The sequence below is a fragment of the Rattus rattus genome, chromosome 4, assembly GCF_011064425.1.
Source record: "Rattus rattus isolate New Zealand chromosome 4, Rrattus_CSIRO_v1, whole genome shotgun sequence".
Lineage (NCBI taxonomy): Eukaryota > Metazoa > Chordata > Mammalia > Rodentia > Muridae > Rattus > Rattus rattus.
This window is the reverse complement of record NC_046157.1, coordinates 14,351,628-14,374,054: the sequence shown is the minus strand read 5'-3', so window position 1 is coordinate 14,374,054 and position 22,427 is coordinate 14,351,628. Positions and strand designations below refer to the sequence as shown.

The 22,427-nt window shown below is 40.5% G+C and overlaps 1 protein-coding gene across 1 annotated transcript in view; it reads left to right on the top strand.

Annotated features, from left to right (window-relative positions):
- Atp13a4 (ATPase 13A4) overlaps positions 1 to 22,427 on the top strand; it is a 136,636-nt gene that overhangs the window by 60,307 nt on the left and 53,902 nt on the right. Inside the window, exons 4-9 of the mRNA XM_032899257.1 lie at positions 3,952 to 4,022; positions 4,111 to 4,191; positions 5,968 to 6,037; positions 7,351 to 7,485; positions 10,060 to 10,129; positions 20,230 to 20,364. Coding sequence (XP_032755148.1) covers positions 3,952 to 4,022; positions 4,111 to 4,191; positions 5,968 to 6,037; positions 7,351 to 7,485; positions 10,060 to 10,129; positions 20,230 to 20,364 — 562 coding nt within the window. The remainder of the gene's footprint in view (positions 1 to 3,951; positions 4,023 to 4,110; positions 4,192 to 5,967; positions 6,038 to 7,350; positions 7,486 to 10,059; positions 10,130 to 20,229; positions 20,365 to 22,427) is intronic.

Genomic DNA, 22,427 nt, shown 5'->3' with positions numbered 1-22,427 from the left:
ATGAGGTAGAATCCTTTCTTGTACAGTTGTGCATATACAGATAGCTGTTTAAATTAGCTTTTGACAACAAGGTCGGGCTTTAACATGAAAATAGTTGCTGAGCAGCTCTCTACCGTCCGTTGTCTTCACCCAGCTGTCTTGAACTGCCATCATAAACATCTGGAAGATGTCCATCTCCCTGAGTGAGCAATGGCTCCTCTGTGAGCTTCAGCTAAGAATGAAGCTTCCAAGGTCAGCCTTGATGTAGCTTTAGGGTTTTATTTCCCTGAAATTTTAGCACTTTTGATAGTCAATAAGGCAAACGGAAGAAGTTTCCAAGTAAACAATGATGACAGAGGTCATAATATAGAAAGTTTTGATATCCAATCACTCTATCACCACTTCAGTGTATAGGAAGTTTGTTATCTATGGCATTCTTGAATCTTAAGTTTTTGATTATAAAGCAAAAGTCATAATCCTTGTTTTGCTTTTTTTTAAATCAGGGCTGTTAGGAATCTCATACACAGAGTCAAATATTAAGGTGATTTGTGAACTATAACAACTGATATTCATAATAAAGTTTGAAAACCTTCATTAGTAATCAGAGTCTTAGGTGCAGTCATGATGGCATTGATAATCATGGAGAGAGAATCCCAAAGTGATAGTCATGTACGGTCTTCTTCCAAAACCTGAGGCAGGTTTTTAAACTTTGATGAAGAGGAGACCATAGGGACTATGTTGTAGGATGGCATGCAAAAGGAAGATGTTCTTATGTGTTCCAGCAAAAAGCAAGGTGAGGGGCTAACTCTTCTGATTCCTGAGCAGAAAAATGAAAGTCACCCACAGCAGATACAGCAGCTACTCCTTGTCCTAGCTTCTCCTGGCTGAAGTTCTAGAAAACAGACAAATAAGTAAACTCATCTACAGATGCTATAGTGACCAGCTTTGCCAGTTTTTTGAAACTCTGAGGATGATAAAGGAGTCACAATCCGGGCAGAGATGTTTTCTGGTGGGACAGTCTCATAGATGCTTCAATGGTCTCTGATGGACTTGTGCTTCTCACCATAGGAATAGCCGCAGAAGTTGTCAAAAGATAGTGAACCAATCCATTTGATGTCTTGTGGTCAACTAACCAGTCACTTCTTCATTCCCTCTGGCTGTAGGCTTGGCTTATGGATATTTGTGTCTATTTTTGTTTTCTCTTTCTCAGTTTGTGGTTTGATATGAGCCCAGTATAGAGACCTCTCATTCTACCCTCAGTTTGGCCCTTAAAACTAAGTTTCCAATAGAGATTGTCAAATTTGTGGAATTAAAAAAACATAAACAAGCCTCACTTTGTGCATTCTGAATCCCCAAGTCAAGGGGCTTTCAGAGACTTTATTCTGAGGCTGGCTTGAACCACATACCGTGTGTGTGTGTGTGTGTGTGTGTGTGTGTGTGTGTGTGTGTGTGTGTGTGTGTGTGTGTGAGAGAGAGAGAGAGAGAGAGAGAGAGAGAGAGAGAGAGAGAGAGCACTAGAGCCTGAGATGGTGGAGCCATGACTCCTGTTCAGTGACATAATCAAAAATGGTTGTCAGGAGTGAAGCAAAGGGGGTCCTAATACCTGACCTTCTTCAGGAAGATGAGGAAGGCTGAAGATATTGTGTGATGAACTCTAAACATTCAGGGACTGCAGTGGTACCTGCTGGCTCAGTTTGCAGGACTGCAGGGGACTCGCAAAAGAAATTTAAGTTATAAAGGAAGAAACTGGAGGTTCCAACCTGGCCTGTGTTGGCTAACAAGTCCCATGGTTGGTTACTTTCGAAAATTTCTTTCCTCTCTGTGTTTGACAGCTTACGAAGGAAGGATTTTCCCAGTGGCAATTTGCTCCATTTCATACTCAAAAATCAATTGGAAATAGACAGGCTTTCAAATAATTTCTTTTGTAACAAACCTCATTGGAATTTTTACAAATTATAACATTTAGCACTTTTGCTTGAATTCCATTGACACATAAATACATACATATATACATACATACATACAAGCACACACACATACATACACACACAAGCACACACATATCAGAGAGAGAGAGAGAGAGAGAGAGAGAGAGAGAGAGAGAGAGAGAGAGAGAAACAGAGAGACAGAGAGACAGAGAGAGGGGGGCGCTGTCTGCTCACTGAATAGAATTATGATTCAGGAGGGCTTTGGAACTTAGAGATTTAAATTGTATTTTCTAGTTGACATGTGCTTTTGCAAAGCAGTCATGCATTTAACAAAAATGTATTGAATACTTTTATTACGCACCAGTTAGAGCCTTTCTCGAGTTTTAAAACTTACCTGATGATTGGTTACACAATTCAAAAAAGAGCTGAATGGAACTTAGCTATAATGTGGCCAATTGCTTCAATGTATTCCTGGGGAAACCAAGGCACAGGGAAAATTAGTTGAAGTTCTCAAGGTCACAAATAGAAGAGCTGCCAAAACCAGAAGCCTTGAACAGTGTTTCTCAATTTTGACTGCACATTAGAATCACCTGGGGAAATTTAAAAATATTTGTGCCCAAAGTACACTGTGAACAAATTAAATGTCTTGGCCACGGGACCCAAACAGCAATATTCTTTAAAGCTCTCTAGATGCTTCTAATAAGTACCTCGAGGTTATAACTGTTGCTGCGCCATGAACTGGGAGCCCCACTGCATCTCTTTATGCTTTCTGAGGTCGGCAATAATGCTTAAGGGAAGCGGGAGTAAGCAAGAACTGTGACAAGCAAGAATCTGCTTTTCTTTCCTTTGCCAATGCCCTCAAAGCCCTACTCACTGGAGTACACTTTGCTGGACAACCTCTTCTCTCTCCTGAAGTTGCCTTGTTCTTCTTCATTACTGCTCTACAACCCATCCTCTGTGTGTCTCCTTCTTGCATCTGTGCTGCTCATCTTTATCATAGTTAGCTCCCCAGTCTTGCCTTTCATTCTGCAAACAGGTTTATTCTCTTGTCTCTTCCCTTTAGACTAACCAACCTCATGCTCTCTCTTTGACTGTCTCTTTTCAGTCTTCAACTGAGCAAAATCCCTTTCACCTTTTAGCATTATGTTTCTGTGTTACCTCTTCCATGATACGATGCCTTTAGCCACTCACCTTCTCTACATGTCTGTGGTATTTTAAGGCAACGTTTTTGTCATTATATTTATTTCTTTGATATACACATTGGACTATGAAACCTAGATTTTATTTTGTAAGATGTTTGGTTTCCTCCATTAGTTTGTAAGGTAGTAAAATGTGGAGGCTGGGTTTTTATTAATTCATATGTTTATGTTGAAACCTGCTGACCAGATGTCTTTTTTTTTTTTTTTTTTTTTTTTTTTGGTATCTTTTTTTTTTTTTTTTTTTTTTTTTTTTATTATTAACTTGAATATTTCTTATATACATTTTGAGTGTTATTCCTTTCCGGTTTCCGGGCAAACATCCCCTCCCCCTCCCTTCCTTATGGGTGTTCCCTCCCCACCCTCCCCCTATTGCCGCCCTCCCCCAACTGTCTAGTTCACTGGGGTTCAGTCTTAGCAGGACCCAGGGCTTCCCTTCCACTGGTGCTCTTACTAGGATATTCATTGCTACCTATGAGGTCAGAGTCCAGGGTCAGTCCATGTATAGTCTTTAGGTAGTGGCTTAGTCCCTGGAAGCTCTGGTTGCTTGGCATTGTTGTACATATGGGGTCTCGAGCCCCTTCAAGCTCTTCCAGTTCTTTCTCTGATTCCTTCAACGGGGTCCTATTCTCAGTTCAGTGGTTTGCTGGACCAGATGACTTCTAATAGAACTATTTTTCATGTCATTGAGGAGAATAGGACGGAAGTTGGGGAAAGAGGAAAGTTTAAGAAGCATCTCTGGTTCTATTTGTGCTTCTTCTACAAATGTCCCCTTAGACCCCGACTCGCAGTGTGTGCTCTGATCTTCCAACTTGAGATTCTTGTGATACTTCTTTTGCCTTTTGTAGGTAAGATACATAAAAGTGCAGAAAATACGATATGTTTGGAATAATTTAGAAGGACAGTTTCAAAAAATTGGGTAAGTTGTTTCCTCAAGCGTACCCTAAGAAGAAAAACGTTACCTTGAAAATGCTGCTTCTATTGGATTCTTTTGTTGTTGTTTTTAGCTCCCTGGAAGACGGTCTCAGTTCAGCGAAGATACATCAGAAATTTGGATTAGGCCTGACTTCAGAGGAGCAGGAGATCAGGTACTAAGTGCATTGTGTCTTTAGTTCAAAAGAGCTGGGATTGGTTAATCAGACAGTCCCGTACACGGTCTTAATTCCCCAATATGAGAAAGGGTTGCAATGATTTACTTAGTGCATGACCCCATAAATCTGCAGAGCAAATATGACCACCAACCTAATAGAAAAGTTGTGTAGTGTGAGGCTCAGGGAGCTTTAATAGCTTGAATGAGGTCACAAAGATGCACACACATACCCACATTCACTCACTCACCCACACACAAATACACACATGTACACATAGCAGGTATATAAACACACACACTCACTCAAACACACATGTACACATGGCAGGTACACACACATGCACGCATACTCACACACATATGTATACATGGTGGGTACACACACACACACACACACACACACACACACACACACACACACACACACACGCACACTGACCGAGCTCCATATAACAACATTTAGAGTGCTTTGGATCAATGCCATTCAAGATGGTTATGCAATTCCACAATTCCAAATCAATCACTAGACCCAGAAACAGAGCACTTGGCTGTCTAGAATCTGCATGGCTTTGATAGAATAAGAGTCTTTTCATTTGGGCCTTCTAGTCATAAAAGAAAGTAAAAGGGGCTGAAGAGATGGCTTGGCCACTAAGAGCACTTGCTGCTCTGCCAGAGGACCTGAGCTTGGCTCTGAGAATCCATTTCAGACTCTTTAGGTAGCTTCAGTTCTAGGGAATCCAAATGCTCTCTTCTGACCGCTATGATACTTGCACTCATGTATAGACTCTCTTTCTCTCTCTCTCTCTCTCTCTCTCTCTCTCTCTCTCTCTCTCTCTCTCTCTCTCTCTCTCTCTTCCTCTTCCGTCCCTACCCCCTCTCTCTCTTTCACACACACCTACATACACACACACAAATCTTAAAATGGGAGGGGTGGAGAGTCATTCCTGTGGCTTGGAAGAGACATAGAGCATTGCCACACTAGAATTACCTGCATGCTTATAAGAAATTCAGAATCTCAGTATGTCCACCACCCCTACTAAAGCAAGTCTTCATTTTAATGAAATGTCCTAAATTATCCTTGTTTACATAAAAGTGGGGGGCCATAACCTATGCACTTGCATCACTGTTTTATTTGAGAGTCTAAATGGAAGGCACAGAGAATGGTTCTATTCCCCACAAGAAAGGAATTCATCAGGGGCCATGTCCCTGCGTAATTGAAGCAACACAATTTGGGGACTTTCAGTTAGTGGAATGCATAATTCTGTATGCTGGGATTTTTCTGAGAATCAAGGACTTTTCTGCTCACCTTAAAACAAATATTAAGCCCAAAGAACTCCTGGATATGAGAAGAAACAATAGATACTGTATTTCCCTGTCACTAAAACATATTCTCCTTTCATGATCTCTCCATTTCATTTGCTTGGCTCTATAGGGATGAGGCACAGAGGTGAGAGCCTCTGAGCTCTGAAAGTATTGGAGAGAGAGTAGGCAACACTAGAAACCAAAGGTACCACCGAGGGAAATATTTAGACCTCAGGAAGTGTAGTTCAATAGAAGTATCACGATCCTGTCTACTGGTTTTATCCTGGGACCCCTCCCACTCTTTTGTTACTTTGAGACACATGGCTTGGGGGTGCAATGTGACAAGAGATACTTTGATTGACCCAGAAGTGAGAAAAAGGAATCTGGACTAGATCCTTTCTACGAATGTACAGGGGATGCGTTTTCTTTCATTGCTGTGAGCGAGTGATCCATCTGTGGTTTCTTCCTGCAGGAGGTTAATATGTGGACCTAATGCTATTGATGTTGAAATCACACCTATATGGAAGCTGCTCATCAAGGAGGTAATTTCTCCAGTATTTTGCTGGGACATTGAGTAGAAAATGATGACTCTGTGGACTGGCCATTTGGAGATGAGACTTGTTAATAAGTGACTGTAATTTATTCAATGCTTTAAGAGGACACCAAGCATGCTTTCTGGATGTGCTGTGTACTTGGTGTGCATACTGCACACTACAAATGTGGCCACACTCAGGTGTCCTCTTCTCATCTCACGACTTGGATGAGTGCTGGGATTTCCCCCTTTCTTCAAATATTATGCTGCTTAGCTCATTCCAATTCTGTGAAACTAAAGTCACATTTGTTTTAGGAAAGGAAATCATTTTTTTTCCAGCAGCATATATACTTACTTTAGCATTCAAAACTGTAGGGAGAAAACCCCACTTATTTAGCGTTTCCACAATCTACTCATCTCAGCGTGTGAGAGAGTGAAAGAATGGCTGCCCATCGTGCACTTAGATAAAAATGTCCTCTTGTGCGTTTACTGTTGGATTTATTAGTGTTCAGCCATATAGCAGCACTCTGTGTATTTCTGGTATTCAATCTCCTTTTGTCTTTGCCTTACAAAGGCTTCCAAAATTCAAGGTACACTCTCAATGTTTGAGGAGGGCAGAAGGCAAAACAAATTGGTTGAGAAAGGTTCTGGGAGCTTCCTGCCTAGCCAGGAGCCAGGATTCCTGCCCTTGTGAGCAACGACAGGGAATTTGAGGAGGGACACAGCACAGTTTAAGCTATACCAGGGATACAGTTGTTGGTGTTGATGTCTGCTGTCTCTCAGTGAACTAGACATGTGGTCACAGCATGCCATGTTACATGACTTAGCTTCCCACTTATGGAAAAGTGCAGTCATTCATTCATTCATTCATTCATTCATTCATTCATTAACTAAAAGTTCTTTAATGGCATTGTATGCAGGAGGGGACAGCAGATTAAAGTAGTTCAACTCTGTAAAGCTGAGTGTGTCACCTTTCTGAAGTTCAGGAAGTGTAAGTGGGGGACGATAACATCTACTCTTTGCCCATTACTCAGATGCTTAACAGGACAGACACATCAAGCACAACTTTGTAGATTGCTAAGTGCAGCAGTGATTAAACTAAGTGCTCTGGGAGATCAGAACACTTTAAAGGCTTAGACGTTTGGCTCCGTGACATTCATAGCTGTGTCTTGGAAATTGCTGATTGCACGCGACAACAAGAAGCCTAGCATATTGTGTGGGGTGATTGCTATCACGGTGCTAATTATGAAAACAAGTCAGGGAACAGCCATGTGTGGAGCCCAAATGCCATTCTTGTCTTCCTGTCTTTACGTCTGCTAACAGGTTCTAAATCCATTTTACATCTTTCAACTCTTCAGCGTCTGTTTGTGGTTCAGTGAAGATTACAAGGAATATGCTCTTGCCATCATCCTCATGTCTGTCATTTCCATAGCTTTGACCGTGTATGATCTCAGACAGGTGAGTTTCCCTAGGTCCCATGGCGGGCTTGTTCTTAGGCAAGAATCTTGAAATAGAATTACCCAATCCGTGTCAAACGAGAGCACGTTTATGAAAACAGAGCACAGTTGCTACTGTTCAGCGGGTGACACCTTTCCTCTCCCGCGCATCCCAGTCCTTCAGAAGATGGAGGACCCCCTTCTTACTATGGATTCCTTCATCTTTTTGTTTGTTTGACGTCCATTTATCGAAGTTCTAGTTCAGCTCTTGGGTTACCTTACACTTACAGCAGGGGGTCTAGGTGCTGCTGGGAGAAAACCCACATAGAACCGATGGGTGGATCACACATGAGGCCATAAGTGTCACTTTCTTCCTTACAAGTCTTGTGCATCCCAGGTCAAGGTGTCCCCCACACTACCAGGATATGGGCATGTGTTTCAAGCCATCTTTCTTTAGAAATGCCTGTCTTTGATCTTTGACTTTTCAGCAGATAATATCACAAAGTATTTCACAAGATGGAGCCTCCTATGAAATTTGCTCAACTCCTCTCTCTCTGTTGTCAAATGCTCTGCTTTCTCAGCCCTGGCTTCCCCTCCTGCTCACCACAGTGGAGGAAGTGTCCTAAGATATTATCATCTGCCTGCACCCCCAGATGCTTGCTCTACCTTTTTGGGGTGCTCGTGAAATCCACAAATGACTCCTCTCTCTGCCCCTTCCTAGGAGCTTGTCATGAGTGTTTAACTCTCCCAAGCTTCAGCAAGCTTAAACACAAAGGAACACTTTCTCTTTGTTCTGCACGCATCTTCAGAGGCTGCTGCAGCTCCTGTCTTCCTTTTATTATAGATCTTGATTCTTTACACCCACTCTCAGGATCCGAACACTTGCCTTTCACTCTTTACCTGCTGACATGACTTCTTCTTTCACGTTTCCATCTAAACAACTTTTGTTAAGGGCACCGATACAATTCTAAAGCTGATAGGTAATTTGAGTCAAAATATAAAAATAGACTTAAAATCAGCTAACCATTTTCTCTTGTACTAGGAATAATATATGAATATATTAAAATGGATTTAAAGCACAATAACACTGTAAATGAAAATAGAACCCTTTATACAGAAAGAATCACTAGAAAGAATCAGTCAGACTCTTAAGACTTACGAGGGCCAGCTGTTCTTTATAATTTAGCAATATTAACTTCTCTCTCTCTCTCTCTCTCTCTCTCTCTCTCTCTCTCTCTCACACACACACACTTTTCACAGAATAAAAGTGTGCCTTGTGCACTATTTTGCAGTTGCACTTTAGCTGGATGCATCTTTAATATTGTCCCATATTGGTACAGACACTTTCTTTAGCTCTAAAGTAGTTTTATAACTATGTGCTGACTATTTTGAATACTGGCAGATTCTTTGATGGTTTCTAGTTTTTTGCTACTAAAGCAAAACTGTATTGAGAATCTTTACATATATGGGTTCATACTTTCCACTTATAGTGACTTCTGTTACATAGGAACATGTGGGTAGCTATTCTTTCTAAACATATCTATTTACATAACTACTCAGTATACAAAAAGCTGCTTAATAATGTTGGTGGAGTGAATTCACAAATGAACAAAAGGATGAATTAGTAGCATAGTGTTCTTTGACATTATCCGATTGCACTAAATATTCTGGGGATTTATTTATCCGATTTATAAATAACTCATAGAGTGTCTTTTAAAAATTCTATGACAATTTAATATACATACAATTTTATGAAATTTTTAATATATATGTCATTTATCTATATCCATATCCATATCTATATAACTTTATTTCTGACTCTGTATCTATATCTGGTCATATATATATATTTTTTTCCTTCCCCATTACCATCAATCATTCTTTTTCCTATCCCACTGAAACCCTTCTTCCCAACAAGGCCCTCTCCTATTTTGATGGTTTTGTGTGTGGGGTATGTGTGTGTGTGTGTGTGTGTGTGTGTGTGTGTGTGTGTGTGTGTGTTTCACTTAGTTTAATTAGGGTTACCTGAATAAGCATGAATTAGTTGTTATTTTCTCAACCATGCTCAACTTAACCAGTGACTACACCACTAAAGAAAATCATACTCTCTCTTCTAGTAACCATTAACTTCCCACAGTCCCCCAGGAGAGGTGGAGCCTTGTGAGCCTGTCCTTTAGGACACATCTCCAATAATGATAGTAAGATAAAAAATGAAAATCTGAAATTGTTAGAAAAATTAATACCCCAGAACGAGTTAAAAGGTCATTCACAAAACACTTTCTTACTAAATGTGGAATAAAACATATTTATTTATTTTTGAATCTTTGCCTTGATTTACTCCCAGTGTAGTTCGTTTATCAAAACAAATCACCACTGGGAAGACAGCTCTTGGAAATTCTTTGTGCTATAGGACACAACTCCAACTGCTGGGCAGAGATCCCTTTCTCTGAGTGACAGATCCCTCAGCCCTCTGTTCCTACCCAGGATCTTCATCTGGCAGCCTAAAGCCTTCCATGTTTAGCTAGCACGATACTGAGTAATACCCGAGGTCTATATTTAAACAGATAAATGTTGTCTTTTTTCCTTCTCTTTGCAGCAATCTGTAAAACTTCACCATCTTGTTGAATCCCATAATAGCATTATAGTCTCTGTGTATGAGCGAAAAGGTAAGTTCCACTATTTTATACCCATGTGTTATATCCATAGGCAATCAGAAAGTGACTTAGATTTGGTTTTCTAATTGTTCCTACTAACTCATCTGCATGTGTATTTTTCTTAATACATTTGCTTATAAGAAAGGAATCCAAGATCTTTACCATAAGAAGAAACCTACATTATAAAGGTTGAATTAACATGGCAAACCAAAAAAATCTGTTAAGTTCATAATTCAGTCAATTTTGACATAGTGTATATTCATAAAAGTGTCACCATCATGAAGTTAACAGCAGGACTCATCCCCTACAGTTGACTTTAGTACACTTATCGACCTTCCTCCCCCTCTGCCTCCCTCATACACAGGTAGTCATTTATCTGCATTCTGTTACTAAAGGTTAACATCTCTATTAATAATTGTACATAAAGGATATTATATAAGATACATTCTTTTGTCTTTTATAACATATTTTGTGTTAATTTGGTAGGAGGATACCAAAATTCACAATGTAAGATGCACTTTTTTTGTTAATGGTATTAACAGTACATTCTTCTTTATTCCCTAAAGTATCCTATTACATGGGCATACGTTTCAATTTGCTTGTGACCAGTATTGGAATTAACTCATTTTTTGTTGTTATTATGAACCATAATATGGGTTCTTTTATTGATGTGCTCTATCATCCCTGTGAGCATATACCTAGTTACACAGTGTGTCACCCCATGGTAGACGCTCAACATTCTAAGAGTCTAACGAATTGTTTTCCAAAGTAATTGTAGCATTTCCACTTTTACTGCTGCATATGGCCATCTCAGGTCCACACTCTTGTCCACACTCAGTGTATCCCATCTATTAATTTTAGCCACTTTCATTCACGGAAGCGTCTTATTGCTTTAATTTGCATTTCTAAATGGCCGATGGCCCTGGACATCTTTTAAAGGGTCTACTTGTGACTCACATGTCTCTTTTGAGGTATGCATTTGTGTCTTTTCCTAAGAAGATTGTCTCATTATTAAATTTTCAGTCTTATTAAACATCTCCTCTCAGTCTATGATGTATCTTATTTCTTCACAGAATCTTCCAAAGGGCAAATGCTTTCACATTTCTTAAGGTGCAGTTAAAGAGCCTCATCTATGGCTTATCCTTCTAGTCTAAATAAGGCATCTTTGCAAATTCCCAGGTCACCCAGCTTTTCTACGCAGTTTTAAGTTTTAGCTCTATGCTGTGTTTCCATTGTTTTGCTTTGTGTTTGTTTTGGACTGGTGTTTGCTTTCCCCAGGTATTTAAGTACATTGACACTATTTGTTGAAAAAACATTGGCTTTGCACCTTTGTGATGAGCCTGTTGTTCATGGAGGTGAACCAATTTCTGCGCTCTATGTCCTACTTAGTCTTTCTTATCCTGGCAGAGATACACGATTTTATATGATCTAAAAAGTAATGTGAGCTCCTCAGTTTTATTTTCTTGCAGTGCTACTCTGTTGTATCATATCCCCTCCCTCTTTTGAGTTAATATGGATAATTAGTTTGGAATGGTCTAGAATTACCATGGAGACAAGTCTGTTAACACACTTATGAATAACTATGTATATCAGGCTAGCTTCCCATCATGCCTGTGAAGCATTATCTTTATTTTGCTAACTGATGTGAGGTGACACACTTTAACAGTTGGTGGACAGAGTGGAAAGGAGAGAATAATAAACTGAACACTGACTGGATACAATGTGGCCAGCAGACTCAGCTTCTTGCTGCCAGACTTCTTTCATGGTTGGGCTATTAGTCCGTAAGCTAAATAAAAACCTTCCCCCTTTAAGTTGCTTATTGTTAATTATTTTGTCACAGAAAGGAGCAAAGTAATTAATACAGAAAATTAGCACTGGGAAGTGGTATTGTTGTTCTGATAAACATGACCACTTGGGTCTTAGGCCTTTGAAATTGTTTTGTACCTAGAATGTGGAAGAGTCTGATGCTTTCAGGTAGAAAAGTCCTAGTATGTTGGAAACTCAGCTTAATGGGACAATCTGACCAGAACTGGAAAGGTAGAAAAGTAGAGAGAACACACAGTGACTGCCTGGCTTATGAGGTTTCAGAGAGAAACAAGGACTCTACCAGGAACAGGGCTAGGAGCTATTCATGTGACAATTCAGCCAAGAATTTTGTTTCATTCTGCCCATGACTTGAGAACTTGAGTTAAGTAGAATTTAAAAGTAATGGACTAATCATTTAGGTGGAGGTTATTTCTCCACAGGAAAACATTCATTGGCTGTGGTGTGGTTACCTTTTACTGCCCTTATCCAGGTCTACATCGAATAGGAGCAGAAATCTGGGCAGAGGGATATAAAAATGTACAGTTGGTAGGGGAGGAAAAGAACTTGATCAACTTGAACTTTGAAGCCATGGTATATGCTGGAAAAGAGGCTGTGATTAGTACAGAGAACATCTTGTTCTACACTGGGACAATAAGAAATGTACCCTGATGGCTAATCCCCATTCGTCAAAGGTTAAGACTTGAAGTGCAAACGTATATGAAAAGAGAGAACTGAAATTGAGAATTCAGCTAACAGGAATCTTGGCTCCTATAAATCAACTGCCAAAAGAAAGGTTTCTTCAGGGTCCAGAAGTTGATAATAGCCGAAGTCCAAAGAAATTAGGCGATATCTCAAGCTAGCAGCAGAACCTGACTGCCTTGCCCATATCTAATTGATTTGGAGGGATGAAAGATGCAGTGTTGAGGGGGTCATGGAATCCATGGTCATGGTCCATGGCTCCAGAGAGCTTCTGTAGCTTAGAAATGTGTGAGAGGGTTAAGGTTCTTACAACAAGTCCCCAAGAGGCCGTTGATTGAATCTGTAGATTCTAAGTTTCAGGAGATAGACAAGATGCTAGGACCATGGTATATCTGACAAGGAAACTTACAGGCATGGAGTAGATCTGGTCTAAGAAAGAGGCTATGTGTGCTGTGCCAGAAGTGGAGAGTGCAGTTATCTAAATCATGTCCAGCCGTTGTGATTACATGATGAGCCCGAGATGCGGAATAGGGAGCTGTAGGATTTGATATTTGCTCTGCTGCATTTAAATCATGCTTCACTTTGACCATTCCTCGTTACGCTCCTATTTTGTCCCCTTTGGATTCAGAATGTTTAGTGTGCCATTGCATGACAAAAATATGTAAGGCGGTTTAAATTTGCTTGGCCTATGAGAAATGGTACTGTTAGCAGGGGAAGCCGTGTTGGAGGAGGTGAGGGCTTGTTATAGGAAATATGCCACTGTGGAGGTGGGCTTTCAGGTCATACACACACACACACACACACACACACACACACACACACACACACACACGCGCTCAAGTCTGGCTAGTTTGATTCAGTCCCCTTCTGCTGCCTGTTGATCAACATGCAGAACTCTTAGCTCCTCTAGCCACAAGACTGCCTGAATATTGCCATGCTTCCCACGTGATGATAATGGACTGAACCTCTGAAACTGTAAGCCAGCCCTAATTAGATGCTTTCTTTTATAAGAGTTGGCTTTGGTCATGGTGTCTCTTTACAGCAATGAAACCCTAACTAAGACAGAAGTTGCTATAAGAAGTGGAGTATTGCTGTGATAGGTCTGACCATCCTTTGGTTTGGAGAAATGTATATTTTGGGATTTTGGATTTAAAAATTGGTAGAATGCTGTAAGTGGGACCTAGTGAGCCATCTTAGTAGGAATATGGAAGACATTGTTGCTGAGGGTGATTTGAAGTCTGGGGGCCTGGATCAAGAGGTTTCAGAGGAGATGATTTTTTTTGTATGTTGCCTAGAGATCATTCTTGTACTATTTTGGTGCAGAATGTGACTGTTGTCTGAAGAGTCTGCCTGAGGTTAAAGTGAAGATATTTAGATTAATTGTATTAAGAAAGGGAATCTCAAAACAGCCGAGTGTAGACTCTGTCTTGTGGTTCACTCTTATGAAAGTTTTTTTTTTAAAGATTTATTTTATGTATGTGAGTACACTGTAGTTGTATTTAGACACACAAGAATTAGGGTATCAGATCCCATTACAGATGGTTGTGAGCCACCGTGTGGTTATTGGGAATTCAACTCAGGACTTCTGGAAGAAAAGTCCATACTCTTAACCACTGAGCCATCTCTCCAGCCCCATCAAAAGTGTTTCGATCAAGCGTAGCGAGCCAGTGAGCATCACACCTCCATGCCCTCTGCATCAGCTCTTGGCTTCAGGTTCTATTCCTGCTTGAGTTCCTGTCCTGATGTCCTTTAATGATAGACTATGATCTGGAAGTGTAAGCCAAATAAACCCGTTCCTCGTCAACTTACTTTTTTGGTCATGGTGTTTTGTCATAGCAACTAAGACAATATATAACTTGATTGGTGTGTGTGTGTGTGCGTGTGTGTGTGTGTGTGTGTGTGTGTGTGTGTGTGTGGTGTGTTTTAAATGTTCACAGTTAAGAGTTTGTCTTGAATCTTAGATAAGACTTAGATATTGGGCTTTCGAAGATTTTGGAGACTAAGAGATAGACTATATATATATCATTAAGAGCTGAAAAGGAAACGTCTAAGGGATAAGAATGATGTGTTGTGATTTAAAATGATGTGTTTTTGTAACAAATTGGTGAGGGATGGGTTGTGGTGGTTAATACTGATTGTCAACTTGACAGATCTAAAGTCCCCCAGCAGTCAAGTCTCTGGGTATACTTATAAGAGATCATCTCAGTTTAGTCTTGAACCTGTCTATGAAAGATATCTTGATAAAGTTAATTAAGGTGGGATGTCCTACCTGAACTCTGGGGTGGCACCATTTCACGGGCTGGATCCTGAGCTGAGTGAAAAAGAAGAGAGTCAGCGGGCAACAACTTCCATCTCTTTGCTTCCTGACTGTGGATGCACTGTGACCAGCCGTCTCATGCCGCCATGATTTCCTCGTCATGATGGACTGTATTCTCTTGGGCTGTAAGCCCTGCCTCCCTCAAGTTGATTATTGCCAAGTGTTCTGTTGTAAAAATGAGAAGATATGGCAACAAATACAGATTCTTTTCTTTTCAGAATGACTTAGAAAAAGAATTTAAATTATTTATTTTTTAAAATTGTGTTGAGGGTTTGATGGCTATGATGTTAAATCTCTAAGTCAATTGTAGAAAACTGACATATTTACAGATTTGGATATTTTCTTCATAGATGCAGATTTCTTTAGGTCTTCGTGATTCCTATTATCTGTATTTTGAAGTTGTTAGTTGATGAGCCTTACAATTCTTTCTGAGATTTATTCTTAAGGATTTCAGAGTTATGACGCCATTATAAATATTTTTACAAGCAAATGTTTGTTCATTTTTTACTTATCTCTAGCATGAGTTTACTGAGAGCGCTCAGCCAGAGTGTTAGGGATCTTGTTTCTACCATTTGAGTCTTTGTTCGCAGGCGTTCTCAGAAGCATACTTAGTGAAGAATTTAAGATAAAGTGAAGTATGAGTTCTTGACAACACTTACAATTTGAGTTTAGATATAAATGCTTTATTTTACTTCGATGATTGTACTTGTGTTTCTCACTTATATTGAAAATTCTTCAGTGATACACAAGAATGGCTGATTTGTTTTATCCTACTAATAAAATAACCTCAAAACAACAAACCAACATTCTCAGCAATGAAGCAATTCTAAAAAACAATTTACAATGTTTTGAAGAGATCCCCACCCCACCTTGTGATATTTCACTAGAAACAGCCAGATATATAATTTGATTCAATAAATTATGCTTCAGTGTCATTCAAAATAGTTCTCTGCATGGTGCTACCAGCAATGTAATAGATTCACTTCACTCATTTGTTTTAGACTTTTAAGCGTCAGTTTTTTAAATTTATTTCTATTTTACACAGATACTCTAAAAATATCTCTATGCTTTAAAATTTAAATTCATAAGATAGAGGATATTCAGGAGAGTTCAACTCCTTCCCCTTTCTCTTTTGCCTTGTTTCTTTATCATAATTACTTTTGTTCATTTTTAATTTATTCTTACATTTATAAATATAAAAATAAAGTACTAGCTTATATTATGCATGCAAAATAGATTAAATAATTACACTGCCATTTTTTTTATGAACAGAGGCATGCCAAATTTAACTATTATTTACATACTGATGTTTCCATGGACCTTTTATGGCAGGGTATATACACATTCCACATTATTTATGTGGAATCAGCAGTCCTCTCATGCAGAGGAAGCATTATTAATTCAGTCAGTCCTCTACTGAACATTTTCTCAGTCTTTTCCCCCCCATAAATAATGCTGCAGTAAAAGGCTTCTACATCCGTCCTTTCATCTTTTCACCGGTAGATCAGTATGGATGTTGAGAAGCAAAATTTTTAGGTTAGAGAATAAATGCATGCACACGTTTGCTACATAGACACTGCCAGCTTTTGTTCAGCAGCAACTGTGCCAGTTCTCATTTAGACATGAAATGTGTGTCTGTTTCCTCATGGCCTTTCCCGCAGAATATGCTGGCAGAACACTTGATGTTTCTAATCAGAGAGGTAAGCAATGGCGCCTCATGTATATGTCTTCCCTACTCTTTTATTTTCTTTTCTTTTTTTTTTTTTTTTTTTTTTTTTTTTTTTTTTTTTGTACAGAGAAATTGTAAAAAAAGGATCCCTCTATGTTCCCGGAATTAAAAATAAGTTGCTGAGATTTTAGGCGTGGCTCGGTTAATAAGCAATTGCTTAAGCAAGTAGGACTAGAGTCCTGCTTTCCAGAATCCATGTAGAAGCTGGGCACGGTGGAAGCCACCTGAAATTCTGGCGCTCAGGAAGTAGAAACGGGGGTCTCTGGGGCAAACTAGCCAGCGAGGTCAGTATGGTCGTCTCTGGGTTCAGCAAGAGACCCTGACTCAAAAAACTAGGTCAAAAGTGGTGGAGAATGGCACATGGTGCCAGCTTGGAGCTTGCATAGATACATGCATTTGCACATGTGTCTACCTGCCCACATGCAAACATGCACATACATGTTTGCGTTTCATACATACGGACACAAAAGTAAAGGGAGAATAACTTGCTGACCTGTAGCTCCACCATAGTTCACCGTGAATTGTATGAAGACCAGGGCAGTCTCTTGAAGAAACTGCAGTGTCATCAGGAAGTTAACTAACACATCCTAACAACGCATGGTCTGCCCTTTGTCCTGTTTTCTCCGTAATGTTCTTTGTGGGACCACCTGGTGGAGTTATTTGCCATATATCAGTATTAGTCAGTTGTTTCTTCCATGGCCTATCTTCTCCCACTCTACTTATTCTGTAAAATGTCCCTATGTTTGGCTTTGGCAAATCACAGGTATGCACATACATGTGTGTATGTGTACATATATGTGTGTGTGTGCATGTGTGTGCTTGCTTCTTCGTATCATGATGTAGGATTTAAATTTGTTCTATTAGTAGTAATAGCAACCTGGGTTACTTAATTGTAGGATGCTTTCAAGTCCTTACCTTTTGTACGTTTGCTCCTTTTCGTTTTGTAATTAGTAGTTACTTTGCCGAGGATTATTTTGAGACTACATAAATAGACTGTCTTCATGAAATTTTCACCTACTCGATTTATTTTCTACTGATGTTTTTTTGATTTAATTATTACTTTTACTTGACAAATAGGGATGTTCTAATGTGAACTTCTTAATTATTTAATTGCCATTTTGCTGCAAGGAAAAAAAAATCTATTTTTCTTCCTATTTACCCACTAATCTATGCCGTTATGGAATCATCAAACCCTATTTACTCGATGGTTATAAATCTTTATTATTCTTTACTTTGTTAAAATATTTACAGATTTGGGCAGCCAGGCCCTTTATATGACGTTGATGTCTTTTCGTTGTCTCCATTATTCTTTGAACATTTTCCTATTTAGTGGCACAGTGACTTTCCAGCTTATATCATACATTTCTTTGACAGATTGTAATCAGTTTTTTTTTCTGTAAGAAGTTTTCATGGTTGGGCATGGGGAGGTATGGCTGAAATTGAAAATCCAATACTTGAGTGTATGGTGTGCTTGCCCCTATTAGGCCATCACTGCCTTTAGGTTTTCTCAGAAGAAAGCATTAGAGAGTATGTATTAACAATAGACCAGCAACATGGTAATATGCAGGTATTCCTACATACTTACATGTGTGTTGGTATATTTATCACTTCATGATATCTTCAGCTCCAAGGTCCTTTCAAGGTTTAGCTCCTTCTGTACTTGAACTTTTTTTTTAAATGTGAGAAATTTTGCTTTCATTGACTTTAGTAGATCTGCTTACTGTATTGGTTCAGCCTGGATGTAATCAATTTTCCATCATTTCACTTCCATGGAACACCTGTATCACATCCCAGACCCCAATATTCCACGGCTGGGCACTGCTACTATGGCTGTACAGTGACCTGGGCTCTGTCAGAGACAAGGCCACTCACATCTAGACTCCAATACCACCAGTAGCCTGCAGACCATCTTCCCAGACACGTGCATAGATTCATTTCCTGTCGCTGGGATAAAATACTCTTACAAAAGCAGCTCACAGGAGAAAGGAGATTTTTGGCTCCCAGTTCCAGGGTACAGTCTGTGGTGGTTTGAATAAAAATGTGCCCTGTAGTCTTTAATGTTTGCATTTTGGTGGAATTGTTTGGGGAGGATTAGGAGGTGTGGTCTTCTTAGAGGAAGTGTGGCATTGGGGGAAGTCTTTGAGGTTTCAAAGCCTTTTGCCACTCCCAGTGTGCTCTCTCTCTGCTTTTTGCTTATGGTTGTAGACACGAGCAAGTTCTCATCTTGCTGTTTCAGTGGCCATGCCTGCTTGGTGCGATGATTCTCTACCATGAGACTGAGAAACTCTTTTCCCCTCTGGAACCACAAGCATGAAATAAACCCTTCCTTCCTTCCTTTAGTTGCCTTGGTCATGGTGTTTTACCACAGCGACAGAAGGGTAACAATACACAGTCCTCCCTGGGGTAAACTCAAGCTGGCAGCAACATAAAGCAGCTCCTCCCGTTACATCTTCCATCAAGAGCACAGAGCAGTGAACTAATGCACGTGAATGCTCAGCTCCCCTCCCCCCTCGTCCAGTCCAGACCCCAGCCCATAAAATGCTGCCATCCGCATTCAAGGTTGGTGTCTTAGTTACTTTTGTATGGCTGTGATACAATACCATGACCGAGGCAACTCAGAGAAGGAAGGAGAGTTTATTTGGGCTTACAGTTCCATTGGGTTAAGCATCTATGGCAACAAAGAGGCAGACATGGTGGCGGAAACAGCTGAGAACTCATGTCTTTAACTGCTTTAATGGAAAGCAGAGAGAGTCACCTCAAGGTGGCTCCAAGTTGTTAAGCTCTCAAAACCGCTCCCAATGACATACTTCCTCCAACAAGGCCACACTCCCTAAGCCTCTCAAACAAGGCCAGAAGTGCTTGAGAATATGGGGGGCTATTTCATTCCAACCACCAGAATGGGTCTTCTCGCTTCAATTGACTCATTTGAGACTACCCCTCACAGAGATTCCCACAGGGTAACTTAATAGACGGTCCCTTATAGAGACCTTCTTCCTAGATGATTTCAGATTGTGTGAAGTTGACAAACCTGTCCCTCACGGCTGTCCATATACTCAAACCCATGACTTCTTTGAGTCTGAATAAGGGAAGAAAGAAGTTAGGCCACCCAGATGGGGTACCAAGAAGGAAGCAAGGAAAGAAGGAAGAAATGAGTAAAAGCAAGCAGCTTTTCAAATATTTAACACGCCACTCGTGTGTGCGTGTGCGTGTGTGTGTGTGTGTATGTGCGTATTTAGTAACTAGCAATTTATTACACTGTTGCTGTATATAACTTCGTTGATATCTTTCTATGTGAAAAATACCAGTCTTTTGTCTGTACACATCAAATCTGTTTTTCTGAATTTGTCATTATTTTTTCTTGGCTTATCCATCATTGCTACTCTGGGGACCTTATTTCATGCAGTTCGTTTCCTTCCTTCTTTTTGTCTTTAAAGTCAGAAGCAGTGTGGAGGGCTGGCCTCTCTTTCCGCACTCTTCACCAGCGTCTCTAGGAATCTCTAACACAGAGCAGAGGGACTGCTTTTATGGGAACGGAACCTGACTGTCTGCTCGTACTTGCAGCTGGAGCCCAAGACCTGGAATCCCGCCTCCTGGTGCCCGGAGATTTATTAATCCTGACAGGGAGCAGAGTGCAAATGCCCTGTGATGCCGTTCTGATTGATGGCAGCTGTGTGGTAGATGAAGGCATGCTGACAGGTATGGCTGGAACTCCATGTTTGTAGCCTCTGCTGGGCTGGCTCAGAACATATGTTTCCACCATCCTGACTGGCTCTTCTACCCAGATGACAATACAGGGCTGCTATGTGACCTTCTTGCTTCTGCAAACCTTGCTTAGTCTTGCTGTGGTTGAATCTGAGAGTTCAGTTCAAAACCCTTCCCTGTATGCTCAAGTCAGTGCGTTCAGGACCCCACTGAGTGTGTCGCATTTTCTTCTTGAAATTATTTAAAAGATTGTGGGGATCACTAGATCTTTCAAAATTATATCTTAACATACTTGAATAAAATGCCCCTTATAAACTCAGAGGGTCTGACAGCCATCAATGACATCCTGCAATTCGCAAGGCCAAAGCTCCATAGCCTAGGCTGAAAATATTAAAAAAGCCACAATGCAACCTTGAACAAATCTGCCAGTTCCAGAAGATACATGGATGTTTTGGGCTGACTTCATTTATTGTTTTAACACTGATCTGAGGGGTGGACCTTGGAGGCCATTCTAGATCACGGTTTTTGTGACTAAGATACAGAGAGGAGAAGTGACTCAGTCAAGCTTGTGAAGCATAGCAATGAGATTTCAGTAAGACGAGGATGCCTTTTTTAGGGATGAAATTGAGACCAGTAGAAGTACAGTGAGGTATTGTGTTCCTATTAAAGTCCTTTCTCCCGAGCAGCATGAACAGAGACAAGAATGGCCATCTCCCTCCAATATAAGCTTACAGATAAAGTGGGTGGCAATCGTGGCAGACCAGGTTTATTTTCCTTAAAAAAATCTACAGATTCATAAAAGCCCATCAACTCTGGGAATTTGCCAATGCCCAGACCAGTTTTCATAATGATTGTAGCCCCGATGCTGACTTTTTTTAATTACCTGTCTTGCAAAGACCAGTTGGAGGCTATGAGGCCATCTTCCTCAGAACTGTCCCTGGTTGCTGCCACAGCTTGAGCGTTACCTTGAAGGAGAACTAACTTCACTGCAATGTGTTCCTCCCACCACACGGGCACAGCTGCTACAGTCACAAGCACGTGTGCACCGAGTTTCATCTTGTTGATGGTTCTGTCTTTTGGCTATTTGACCGTCTTTCCCCAGAACTCTCCTTGTCTTGACTTTCTAACACCCCGTTCTCTCTGGGTGCTTTGAACACTCACCCAGTCCATTGAATTCATTCTTCACCTTCTCTTCCTCTGACTCCCTAAGTGCTGGCACCGTTCAGGGCTATGTTCCTATCTCTTTCTTCTTTTACCCTTTGCTTGATTCTTAAGTAATCTATGTGTCTGTTTCCTCCCACCTCACCCCAGCCCCTCTTTCTCCAGCTTTAATTGCCATGCACGAGCTTGTGATCTCTGACTAAATGTGCCTAATGAAGGCCTCATATGATCACCAGGTCCAAATAACTATCCACCGTGCACAAGGCCTTTCCACACCATTCTTCCACGGTGAGCTCCAGTCCACAATAACCCGAAGGCAGTTTCTGATCCTCTTAGAATCCTTACTTTCATTACTGTTGCTTGTCCTTTCCTCAGGCTCCAAGCTAGGGACCGTGAAGCTGTTTTGGTTCTCTCCTCTACTCTGCTGATACAAAATTCCCTCGGTTTTTGTAGCATCTTAACCTTCCTATTCCTTGAGTTTCCTCTCTATTTCCACTCAATCTGCTGTACTTCCGGTCCCATCCCCTTCAGCTGTGACGTTTGTGATCACTTCCCAGGTCACCTACCACCTTCATGAGACTTTAACTCCTTCCTCGTATCCTGGGCAGAGAATTCTGTCTTAGAAATCATTGTAATATTACACTAGAAACTAAAGCAGCTACCTGTCTCCCCAACACCTGATACCAGGGCCTACAGAAAAAAATTATACCTAACCTCGTCACTCTTGGGTTCTCTGTGGTTGAGCATCTGCCTAGGCCTTATGTCTTCGCTCTCCCTACATCCCACACTCTTCGACTACACAGCTTGCTCTTCTGTAAATGTCTTTCCCCAACTTATTTGAATGCCTATGTTTAACCTAAAATAATACAGTATTTATAATGATATTTTAAATATTT